Here is a 12,922-nt window from a genome sequence, read left to right as displayed (position 1 = left end):
AATAGAGATGATTCCAAATTGTTTGGATGAGCAGATTCAAAGAATAGTTGCAGCTGGTTCAGTATCAAGGCTGCAGGTGGTCTTCAATGGAATACTCCAGGATCTGTTCTTGGCCTGGTGCCATTTAATATTTTTATCAATGGCTTGTATAAAGGCACAGCAGGCATAACTCATAAAATATGTAAAAGATACTAAGCTGGGAGGTACAGATAACAAGTGGATTGCCATCCAAATCAATGCTGAAAGGCCACAAAATTGGCTTAAATCCAGAACTATAGAATTCAGAAGAGATGAACATAAAAGGTTATACTTGGGTACAAAAAATCAACATTAAAAAAACAATTCAGGAAGTATGGTCAAACAACAATTATTCTGAAAAAAAGATCTGAGTAGTTCCATGTGTGTTCACAGCTGGAGTCATCAGGGTGACATATTGCACCCAAAAACCTAATGCCATATGCGACTTGAAGAAGGGAAGCCCAGCTTCCAGGAACAGGAACTTGATAGCTTCACTGTGCTCTGCACAAGTTGGATGGTATCAGAAGTCTTGAATTTAGTTCTGGGGTTCAAGGTTTAAGAAAGACATTGGTAAGTTGGGAAGTGTTCAGGGGCTCTCCAAAACGGTTAAGGGCCTTGAGATCATGGCATAAGAGGACAGATGTTTAGTCAAGAGAAGAAGAGACAGGGGAAACAAGATAGCCTTCTTTAAGTACCTGAAGGGCTATCACGTGAAAAAAAGGATTAGAATTGTTGTTTGCCAGAAATTACAAAGAGAATTTCGAATTTTAAAAATGAGGATAAGCTCCTGGTGGTCAGAGCTATTGAAAAGTGGAATGGGCTACTCTGAAAGTTGGTGATGGTTGTTCTCCCTCCTTGGGTCTTACACTGAGGCTAGACCACCACTTCAGATGAGGAGTCTTTTTCAGTTCTGCTGGTCTAGATGTCTACTCAAGTCCCTTCTCACTCTTGGGTTCTGTGACTCTCTAAAGATTCTTTTCAGAAAGAGAAATCTCTCCAACATAAAACATTGCAAGTGGCAGGGCAAAAAGATAGCATTTATCTATCTATCATTATCTATGAAAATGTCCTGGCAATACAAATTACTCAAATGCATATGAAAAAACTTTTAGGTAAAACCTTAATGTTTTGACTTATGATTTCACACAATACAATCATTTTAAAGAGAGAGAGCAATTAATATAAAAAAGGTAAATATAGACCAAAGAATAGGGAATATAAAATGTGTTCATTTAATTTTTAAATGCCTATTGCCATTAGAAAAATATTTATGAATTGATATAAAAACATAAAAATCATGTTAAAAGCAAAACATCCTATATAAAGAATAACCTAATTCTTTACATTTGGATGCATAGTACCATAAGAATAGTAGCCATTATCATCACCACTGTATCTGTCAACTTTTCTAACTTAACAAAACTGTTTTAAACATTCTTAATATCTAAAGCATAATCATTTTATATAGCAGGTTATTAAGAAGTTCAATCTGCGCTTGATTTATTCTTTATAATTCAAGGCTGATTTTAAAAACTGTTTCTCTATCCCCATATTTCAGAAAAGAAAAAGAAAAAATTTATAGAGGGCCATAAGAACCTGACTACAGCTGAAGCATAATGTCATTCAATCAGGCCTAAGAAAAAGTAAACCTAACCAATTAAAATAAAATTAGCCACAACTAGTCAAGGAACCATTGTGATCTAATCTAAAAGTCTAAATTGGAAATAATAAACTATAACCAATACAATAAAATGTTAGGAATTCAAACCTCATTATTTGAACAAACCTATAAATACTAAAGATTACAAAGGCATCACCCACCACCCCACCACCATGGCATGAAGATAACCCCAGCTTCTAGGGGAATATGAGTTCTAGGTCTTATTATCAATCGAAGAAGCCTAAATAAGACCTCTTAGGACTGACAGCATGGTATGTCTACTATCTGAGGATTGACCTGGCTAACTTTGGAGAGGCCCACAACTCCTTCAGCAGCAGAGCAATGAATTTTTTTTTAATTGCTACAACTCTCCAACACAACATAAGTCAAATTAGAGAAATCTTGGAATGCATAATGGCAAGTAAATACCTTCCTTAACAAGATTCTAGGCCCTAAAGAGGAATCCTGCAGGCTCCTTCCTCTGCACACCAGTTCCTGTTGTCCCATTCCCACCATCTCCATCACTATTTCTCAGAGAGAAGGAAGGAACAAAGATAAACTTTCCCATGACCAGTTGGTCTCTCTGCTAAGCCTCCCCTCCCAGACACATAAGCCAAAAGAGAGCTGAGAGCATTTGCTACCTCACTTCCATGACAACCCCCCTCGCCTCTTGGCTGCCATACTATAAAGCAGGACTCAGTGGTTTTTTTTAAAACCACAGAAGGCAGGAAATGGTAGCAGTGACAGTAGCTGTGGGATAGATTCTTGCCTCACGTGGAACTGGCATGGGGAAAGCTCTTTTCCCTCTTCTGATCCTCCCTCATCTCAGGAGACAAGGAGCATGCAGACTACAACAGGAACAGTCACAAGTGACAGATACTTCCTTTATCCTCTGCACTCTCCCTTTACTGCCAGGTCCTCTTAGCCCACCCGATAATCAATTTGGGAGATTCCTCAAGTTGACTCTGAAAAGATGACAGATGAATACAACGCTGACCAGTGAAGGAGAGCTCACCTCTTTCAGGGCTTTTAATAATCGAGGTCGCTTTTCTTCCACATTTTCCCGGGACTGCTGCTTAAGTTTCCTTAAAAGTGCTGTAACTAAAAGGGGGAAAAATTAATTAAAAGAGTTTCATTTATTTTGGCTAAATTTGTTAAGTGCTTCCAACAGGAAATGCTGCCCATATGACATCCACTATGTAAGCATGTATGACGTATCTGATTTCCCGAACTCCAAAATACTCAGAAAGAATGTGCCATGCATGGCTGCTAGAACTCATGATTCCCACCCCCAAGTCACTACCCATTTCCTTATCCATCCAACAACCTCATGGCTAATTTGCTGACAGCTAGAACCCCCAAATCCTATTGTATAAGATGGGCAACCTGGAATCAATTCACTGTGTCAAAATGGAGATAAAGGAGAGCTTTAACACTTCAGATCACTGCAGAATGTTAATATCTAATAACAACATAAAAATAAAAAGGAAAAAATTAACAATCCCAAAACTAACAATGTAACTAATGCCAGGAAGTGGGGCAGGGGAAGGAACATCTGAATAACTCTCTAATCTCTTCCAAATTCAAAAGATCTGGAAATCACCTACAGCATCTTTTTCTCCAAATCTCACTAACTTCCTCATATCTAAAACACTTCATAGTAGAAAGCTAGATAATAGGCAGATTGTTCAGCCAATACTTTAAATCATCTTTCCTCCGACCACTATTAAGATGTGCAAAGTCCCACTTTACACCTGGCACAGAGATACCAAAATTACTGAAAAGTATGCCAATTAGGGGGTGAAGACTGCAAGGGAAGGGCAAGGAAAACAGGCAGGAAGGAAGCAGATTACTAAAATAACAGTTGTCACAAGAATGGGTTTAGGGGAAAAGAGAATGAGTTCTGTTTTAAACACGCTGATGCTTGAGATGCCCATGGGACATCCAGACAGAGATGTCCATCAAGCAGCAGGAAATAAAGACCAGGACATCCTTAGGAAGTAGTAAGAGCTGGATCTGCAGAACTGGGAGCAGGAACTGAAGAGAACTCCAAGAGTCTAGAGAGGTGAAGGGAGAGAGCTCTTGGTACATCTGTGGCTGAGAGTTGAGGGAGAGGCTGAAAAAAGAAAGCCTGGAGAGCAGGGTAACAAACCTTGGAGAACACGAAGTATCCCAAAGGAAGGGGTGCTGGATGGGTGGCCCTTCTCTAGCAAGGACTGGGGAAGGCATGACTGGCAACAGGACAAGAGACCAAAAGCTCCAAGGGCAATTCAAAGTGGATGGCACCATTAGTTAACCACAAGGTCAAGATACTGAAAAGAGAGCAGAGGTGGTGGCCTGAGAACAGAAAAGAACAAAATCTAGGGACAGGATATAACAGCAAAGATGAAGACTAGGGTCAGCATTCTAATTGGAGAATGGGTGGACAATGTGAATAAATGAAATTCTACTGTTTCATTGAAAAAAAAGGAGAAATGTGGCAGATTCAGAAAAACATAGAAATACCAGTGGGAAATGGTGCAGAGTAAAATGTGTAGAATTTGGAGAAGCAATTAACATGAGAAACATAATAATAATGTGAAAAGAAACGAGTATGAAAAACCTTGGGGCTCTGATGAAAGGAGAGACTAATCACAATTTGCAAAAGTAGAACAATGAAACATGCCCCCCACCAACCTCTTGGCAGAGAAGTGATGAACTGGAGAAGGGAGGGGAAAAGAGAAACAGGGAGAAGAATAGGAGGCAGAAGAAAGAGGGGGTGGAGAGAGGGAAGAAAGGAGGAAGGAAAGAAACAAGCACTTATGACGTGCCTAGCATGCATGTGCCAAGTACTCTGCAAATAGGACCTCCTTCAGTCCTCACAATGCAAGGGAATGATGCTTTTATCTGCACCTTCCAAATGAGGAAACTGAGGGACAGATGTGAAGTGACTTGCACAGGGTCACCTCACTACTGAGTATCTGAGTTCAGAGCCTGAGAGACTGTGGCAGAGGTCAGACCAGGTGAAAAAGATGGAGGGAGAACAGTGGCAAAGGAACAAGGAGGAGCAAAAGAGAACCCAGGACTGGAGCAGTCCATTAGGAATGCTGCCAGGATTCCATGTATAAATGGAAAAAAGCAGCAAGTGCCTAGTTCAAGGAGGAAGCAAAAGACTTCTCACTACACCGTGGCCTGCATGTAGGCTAAACCCAATTCTTGGTAACCCTGTCGTGAATCCACCCTCAAACAGTCCCCACTTCTTACTCATCTGTCTGTCTCCATAGCTGATGGCTTCTGCCAGAGGGCTCCATCCCTGAGCGTTTTTCACCTTTACTGGAGCATTGTGGGCCAAAAGCAAATGGGCACATTCTGCAAAAGAGAAGGCATTTTAAACAGAACATTCCCAATTATTTTCACATCTCTAAAAAGGAAAATCATTTGAGAAATCAAAGAAGTCTAGTCAATGATTGTTTAAAAGAACTACCTAATGTCATGCTACTTAAAATTGTAAAACAAAGTGAAATCCAAATCATCCAAAGTTTGTCACTTCGACTTCCACGAAGCCACAGTATAAAATTTAATTATCGACTCATATCTAAACCTTTACAGGTTCAGGGCTCATCGATGTGGTTGCTCAGCATCCTTCTCCCAAGGCCACCTCCTCTAGATTTTCTCCTCCTTTGTAATAAGGCTTTAGCACCCTAACTCCCCAGGAGGGATCTGCCCATGTGGCTACGGGCCTGCGTTCCTGACGGCAACCCGAAGTCTACCCGCCAGTGTTTGCTCTTCTCTATTTTTGTAGCTGCCTTCTTTCCATCCCCAATACCACCAACACTAGTCCCTGACTAGCTCCCACTGAAGGCCCCAGGAACAGCAACATCACTCCTCACTCTTTCGGCTGCCATGGAGAGCAGCACCTCAGGAAGGGAAGGCACTGATGCTGACCCATTGACCAACATTCAAACACCACTGAATGGGACCCCCCAAGCCCACTCATTTTGCTCCTGACCTAGCACATACAGTCAGAGTCCAAGGAAGAAGCTCCTGTAGAAATGGGCACTGGCAGCTTCCTCCTCTTCAGCAACCACAGCCACTAAAGACCCAGAAAAGAAAGATGTACCCACCAAGACCTTGGGCATCATCAGGTGGTTTGAGCCCAGAAACTGACAGGACTTAGCCAGGAAAATGGCAGCAAGGCTGCTCCCTCCTGCTCCACAAATAGGGCCTTGCAGTAGGTTGGGAGCTCCTGGGGAGGAGGGGCTTTCTGGATTTCTCTTTCACTCCACAGTGCTAGGCACAGTGCCCAGGTGCACATAGAAAGCACTTCTTAGTGGCTCTATTCACAGTTATCACTGGTAACAGAATGTAAACTGCTTCAACCAGCCATAACAATTCCTTGCCTCTGGTGCTCTCCATAATCATGAATCATGATTTGTCTAAATCTATGGGGCTCCATGATTTATAAGCATGAGGAAAAACAGCCAAATCATACTAGGAAAGCTTTTTTTAATGGACTTATTATGTGCAGCTATTACTTAAAGAAAACTCAGATTTAGAATTTCCTTCCAAACTACTGACCATATCCTATCAGGTAAATCAATTATTTATTCCCTTCCCTTTCTTCCCAAAGATGGCCATTTCCTAATATTAGCTCTTTAAACTAATAAATGATAGTGTATAATTATGCTTCCAGAGAACTGCATGTTAACCTTAGTAACCTCAAACAAGAAAATTCCATCTCTCAACTACTGAGATAATTACTTGGCTCACAATAGCCTATGACTATGTTTCAAAAGGAAATGATGACCAGGAGTGGAGGTTCATCTAAGAGAGAAGTGGTAGTCTAGTGTTTATTCAATAAGAAAAGGTTGTCAATTCAAATTTTGGAGTTTGCCAAAATCATAATGGAATGTCTTATCACATTAACCTTAATGAAAATAAATAATAGAAAGGGGCCATGAGAGGGCTCAGTGGACAGAGAGCCAGGCCTAGAGATGGGCAGTCTTAGTTCATATCTGGCCTCCAAATACTTCCTAGCTGGGTGACCCTGGGCAAGTCCCTTAACTCCATTGCCTAGCCCTTACTGCTCTTCTGCCTTGGAATATATAGTATTGATTCCAAAACAGAAGGTAAAGAAATAGGGATGGGTAGATGGATAGGTTGATCAGTAAGATAGATAGATAAAGATAGAAAGATAAGATACAGACAGAGAGACAGAGACAGAAAATGGACAATGTCTACTTCCCAAAGGGAGAGAGAGGGGGGCAGCAGACAAAAACTGAGAGGCTGTAGGGCTCTAGAAACAGAGCACTGGATCTGAGTTCAGGAAGACCCAGACTCAAATTCCAAGGGAGACACTAACTAACAGCGTGGTCCTGGGCAAGTCCCAAGATCTCTGGGCTTTGGGTTCCTCGTCTGTAGGCTGGAGGGGCTGATCCCATGATAAAGTTCCTTCCAAGTCTCAAGTACTACATTTTGATCTCTCCATTAGTATTTCTAAAGTATAGCTGTCTACAGATGAGTAGTATGGGAATGAAACACAGGAGGGAAAAGCAAAGGCCAACATCCTGACAAAGCATTCATCGTCGGCTTAGCACGCAAAGGGGATGCGAGTTAGTTCTTAGGCCCAAGATAACAAATCCCATGGTATGGGTTTTTAAAGGGTACAATGTTAATTCTTCCCAATAACCTAAGAAGGCAGGCAGTCCAGGTATTGTCTTCATTTCACCCATTAAGAAACTGAGGTTTTAGGAAGGTCGAGAAAAGACTAAAACAAGCAGAAGAAAGGAAAAGAGAAAGAATGGAGGCAGAGATGAAGTCAGTAGACACTAATAAAAAAAGATGCAAGACTGAACAAAGAGTAACATTGCAGAATGGGGAACGCAAGACTATTTGTGCCTCACTGACGTTCTAAGGCTCAGGCATTTTCTGCTGAGGAATAGGTAACTTGTCTTTCAAACACATTGCCATAGAGGGTGAAAACTAAAACAAGCCAGTGTGTGCAATACTTTAAAAGAGAGAGAGACTGAGAATGAGACAAAGACAGCTAGATGGCTCAGGGAATTGAGAACCAAGCCTGGAGACAGGAGGACTTACTGACCCTGGGAGCTTCCTACTAGCTGTGACCCTAGGCAAGTCGCTTAACCCCCATTGCCTAGCCCTTACCCCTCTCTTCTGCCTTGGAACCAATACTTAGCATTGATTTTAAGACAGAAGGTAAGGGTTTAAAATAGAGATTCTAAGCTTTCTCTAGGGAATGACAAAGGGCAGGAATAGACATATTCTCAATATAATAACTGATTCTCAAGCTTCAATTAAGAGCCGATCATAGCAATCAATCAACAAGTAATAATTAAGCTCTGAGCTCTGTGCTAGGCACTGTGCTACTGAGGAGACAAAGACAGAAGTGAAGCAGTCCCTGCTCTCAAAGGAGCTTACATTCTATGAGGGGAGGCAGCACATAAATCTGTAAGCCTACATCAAATGTAAAATAAAGACAAAGGAGGGAGGCCTTCATATAGAAGTGGTTCTTTAGTTCCTTCTTGAAGGAAATGTGAAATTCCATGGGGTAGAAGGGAAGATGGAGCATATTCTAAGCCTGGGAGATAGCCAATGAAAAGTCCTAGAGACAAGAATGCAGCACCCTGGGTGAGGAAAGTAATATCTGATGATGGAGGGGATGATGATGATGGAGGATGGAGGGGATGAGGAGGATGGAGGATGGAGGATGATGAGAGCTGACATTTATAATGTGCCTTAAAATCTGCAAAGCATTTTCCAAATATTTAATCATCCTGGCACCCCCTCTGAAGTAGGTGCTTCTTTGTATCCCCACTTAGAGATGAGGAAACTGAGGCACCCAGGGCCACACAGCTGGTAAGAGCCTATTAGGTTGAGTGAAGAGTCACAAAGCAAAGGGTTAAAAGGTAACTGAGAGCCATAAGAAAAGGGTTTGGAGGAAAAAAAAAAAGCCCTCATCTGGTTAGGCCAAGGTGAGGGAAGGCTTCATGGAAGAAATGTGATCAGATTCCCAGGGACCCTCACAGAGGGGGTCCCAAGCCTCTAACACAGGGACAAACAAAAGAAAAGGCCTCTGGAAGAGCAGGAAAAAGAGGAAGAGAGGGAGGAGGCAAGGCATGCAGGCACATTAGTCCAGGAGTTGGGCTAAGAAAGGAAGGATAAACACAATGCAGCTTAAGGAGGCCACAGAGCTCAGAAAACCTTCTTTTCTTTTGAGGCTGGAGAGACTTCGGCATGTTTGCGGGAAGACTGAGTAGTTCCAATGCTGGCACTGGTGAGCTGGAGTGATGTAAAGGGCAGATGGAGAGATCCTCTACTGTTTTAGCTTTGATGATAACCTCAGGTTCCAAAGAAAAGTGATTTCTCTTAGAATCAGTTTAAAATGACAAAGAAAGTGTTGCCTTTCTTTGAAAAGTCTCAAACAGGGTTGTTTGCATCATAAAAAACAATTAAGGATAAATTCTGAGAAGACTTACATGAACTAATAACATATAATGAAATAAGCAGATCCAAAATAGTCTTCATTCATTAGAATAAAGAGGAAAACTCCACTAAAATGAAGCTGGGCCCTGAAGAGTTCTAAAGCCACACTATGGGTGAGGTTGAGGGATGAAGAAATGAGCTTCTGCTGCCAAGGTTCATGGGCAGGGAGAGGGGGGCAATATGTCACAACATTAGTCACTTCATGGTACAGCTACTATACACTTTAGAAAATTTTCCATTAAAGAAGTTCAAGTTTAGACATTTAAATATTTATCTAGATAATTCTAAGTTATCTGGAAAATTTGATCCTACAGAACTCCTCATTCCTAAGACATACATAGATGAAACCCTACAGTAGCCTTGGTGGGTTTTTTAGAATAAAGACTAGGCCCTTGAGTTTTTATGATTACCTGCAATACAAAGAGCTAAAGAGGCAGATTATGCATTGTACTGATTTCTCTGTGTTTAAACGTGGGCACCCACAACCTGCTGCCAAATCTTGCCAACTTGGCCTTGATCCTATGTCTCTCTTGCAGCACCCTTCTCTAACACTGCTCCCATCCAGTACAGGCCTTCAGCACCTTGGGGTGTCTGCTGCTTCATCTCCCTGCCCCAGTCCGTCCACTTTTCAATGGTCAAATTAATCTTCCAAAAATGCAGGGTGCCCCTAACACCTCCTGCTGCCTCTCCAGTATCAGATACAAAACCCTCCCTTTCCAAATGGCTTTCTAAGTGCAAACTGCCCGCCTGGGGAGATGACACCAGGTTCTTGAAGGTCTTCCCAGGACTCTGTAAATTCTAGGGGTTTTACCAAGCTACAAAGGCTGATTAGAGGAGAGCCTGGGGCCAATAGAGACAGACAGGGAGAAAGGCTCATCCTCTCCCTTCCAGGCAAGGAGCTTTCTCTTTAAGCTACAGCAACCCCCAAAGACCAACTTCCTAATTCTGTGAGGAGTGACTATTTGTGTCAATGAGGGGGGTCATTGAAGTGCTGAAGCAATTCCAACCTCCTCAGTATAACTGAGGCCTAGCTCAGGCAGCATATTAAATTGTGCTGATTTATCTTGGACAAACACACCTTATTATGAATCCAAATATCCAAAAAGGAAACATAAAAGTCTTCTTCTGCAAAGGGCAAGTCATAATACAACTGTATTTTCAAAGTGGCATAATTTTTTCTTAACACAGAAAAAAATTGTTCCTCTATTATGAATCTTTATTAAAATTATTAACAAAAACTCCTCAAAAAGGTATTAAGAATTTTAATCTGATTTATTCTATCCTATGGCCAAGGATATAGTGATAGAAGAAGAAAAGTTATTTTTCAGCATTTAAGACATTGCCATCTCAAAGATGCTTTATATATACTCTAAACTGGAAAGAGCTTGCCAAATGATGGGGTGGGGGAGGTCCTCCAAAGTTTAATAAATAATAAAAACTAGTGACAGTGTAAAAGACTTTAGTTTCATCCTACACGTTTCAAAAGACCAAATTTATGTTAAAATTTTAAGATTCTCCATGAACATGATGTTTTAAAAGGAAAAAAGATAATTGTATTTACTAACCTTTATTTCCTAACATCACAGCAAGATGTAAAGGAGTGTTTCCTAAAACAAAATTAAAAAAAAAATTAGATGGAATAAAAGAACACAAGACAATTCATTCAAATGAGGTCCCTTAATTTGATGTCTGACATGAAGTTAGATCTAACATCCTATATCATTCAAGACAAATCAACATGATCCTGAAAAATCAGAATCAAGGTTGATTTTCACCTGATAAAGAACACTCACTCTCGCACTTTGATAATTTATAAATAAGTTCATCAATAAGTTGCATGGAAGCTTCCTCTTAACTCCCTGGTTAAGATGTAGTTCGAGCTCTACATGTATCCATCAGTTTTCTGACCATATGTGGAAAAAAGGATGAATTTAAGATAGTCTTAATTTTTCCAGAAAAATCCCCATGCCTGTTTTTTTTTTAATTCAAGTTCCAAATTACTTTTCTAATACTAAAAAGGCAAACTCCTTAAGAATTCAGAAGAAACCAGAATAGATAGACCTAATGCAAAGCAAAACAACTGGCAACTAATGATAATTATCCAGCCACTGGCAGATGAAATCAGGACAGATAATCCAAAACTAGACAATGAAAACCACTGCTATTTTGCTGTGGGCCAAGTGTGATGCTCACTTTCACATGCACCTGGGTCTCCCGCAAACTAAAAAAAAGAACCTCAAAGCTCCCCACTTTTGCTCCCCAACACCTTCTCAATTCCTATCACGGATTCATTCAGATAAACATGTAACAGCTCAGCCACAGGCCCAGCACCCAAGGATCTAAATTTAGTCTAAATAAGGGATAAGTCAAAAATAAGTCATGACCTCAAGTCTTGCATAGAAACTATGACTGAATCAAAGAGATCAGAAGGGGAAGGCCATTATTTACTGTGGGAGAGGAGGTTAAAAATGTTAGGAAACAACATTAATTGTAGACAAATATTTAATGTGAGAAAAAAACGTTCTAAAGTAAAATGTGTGTTCTGCTTCTCTCTGGGCCGTCATTTCTTTAACCCTTGTCCGTCACATTATGGCTTGGATGGTGACAAACTTTCCCACCAAAACTCAGACAACACTGATTCATAACTCTCTAATTCAATTCCCGTTCAGTGTTGTGTATTACTTGTATCCCTGAGGGCAGAGATGTGTCTTATCTAAACTAGATCTCTTCCAGTTCTTTGCCCAGTGGCTTTCAGAGAGGAATTACTCTTCTAGCATGGTCACCATTTTTTAAAATTGCTCTCTACCTCCTGGGAGAGAAAGGATAAACTCTTGACTGAAGTCCGTGTTCACCGGTCTTGGTGTGCCTGTGTTTTTTCTTTTACTGTGTGGCTAACATGGAAATGATGTGCGTGTTTCAGGTGTATAATGTTGCTTGGCTTCTGGGGGTGGGTGGTGGGAAGGAGAGAACTTGGAAATCAAAATGTTTAAAAACCAATGTTTAAAACAGTACATGTCCTTGGAAGATACTTTTTTTAAAAAATGAAAAAATAAATACAATGCATTAGCCAACTAAGGGGTTTAATGGATAGAGCACTGGACCTGGAACCTCCGAGACAACGCGCATTCAAATATGATGACCTCAAGCATGGACCAGCAATGTGACTCTGGGCAAGTCATTTAACCTCTGCCTCAGTTTCTGAATACACAGAATGGGGCTCACAATAGCACCTACTGCTCAGGGTTGTTGTGAAAAACAAATGAGATGACCATTGTAAAGTCCTTAGCACAGTGCCTAGCACATAGCAGGCACGTAAGAAATGCTGGCCATAACCATGATGATGACGATGACAAACACTGAAGATTCAATCCTCCTGGGTGACGGGGAAAACCTTATTCCCCTGGTGGCATCGTACAGGAAGGAGCGGAAGAGAACTCCAAACCTTTATCCCAGGGCAACTGCGCCTAGAGCTGCTCCCTACAGAGAACGCAGGTGCGGAGATACAGAGGCAAAAAAGACTCATGGCCTCCACGATGCTCACTGCTAGGACTCTCCTGAACAGGGAAGATTTCTGTTCTCATGGACCATGCTTGGGGACCAGCGCAGTAAATTCTCTTACGTACAGGTAGTGAATGACACAGAGGAAGAAGAGAAACACAGAAGTACTACACACTACTGAAAAAAGCAGATCAGAGTGGACAAGATTACAACTATGTAAATAATTAAGAATGCTTCCAAATCCAGAAAAATGCCCAGATTTAA

At 41.1% G+C, this 12,922-nt stretch overlaps 1 protein-coding gene across 4 annotated transcripts in view; it reads right to left on the bottom strand.

Annotated features, from left to right (window-relative positions):
• ANKRD13C (ankyrin repeat domain 13C) overlaps window positions 1-12,922 on the bottom strand; it is a 74,644-nt gene that overhangs the window by 32,515 nt on the left and 29,207 nt on the right. The window contains exons 2-4 of one of the 4 annotated variants that reach the window (XM_003340094.4): window positions 10,726-10,767; window positions 4,922-5,026; window positions 2,694-2,779 (exon numbers count right to left, since the gene is read on the bottom strand). In XM_003340094.4, coding sequence (XP_003340142.2) covers window positions 2,694-2,779; window positions 4,922-5,026; window positions 10,726-10,767 — 233 coding nt within the window. The remainder of the gene's footprint in view (window positions 1-2,693; window positions 2,780-4,921; window positions 5,027-10,725; window positions 10,768-12,922) is intronic. The other 3 variants (XM_056814934.1, XM_056814933.1, XM_056814935.1) reach the window with 3 other exon arrangements.

Source organism: Monodelphis domestica, chromosome 2, assembly GCF_027887165.1.
Source record: "Monodelphis domestica isolate mMonDom1 chromosome 2, mMonDom1.pri, whole genome shotgun sequence".
NCBI lineage: Eukaryota > Metazoa > Chordata > Mammalia > Didelphimorphia > Didelphidae > Monodelphis > Monodelphis domestica.
The sequence above is the reverse complement of the archived record's forward strand: the minus strand, read 5'-3'. Positions and strand labels throughout refer to the sequence as shown.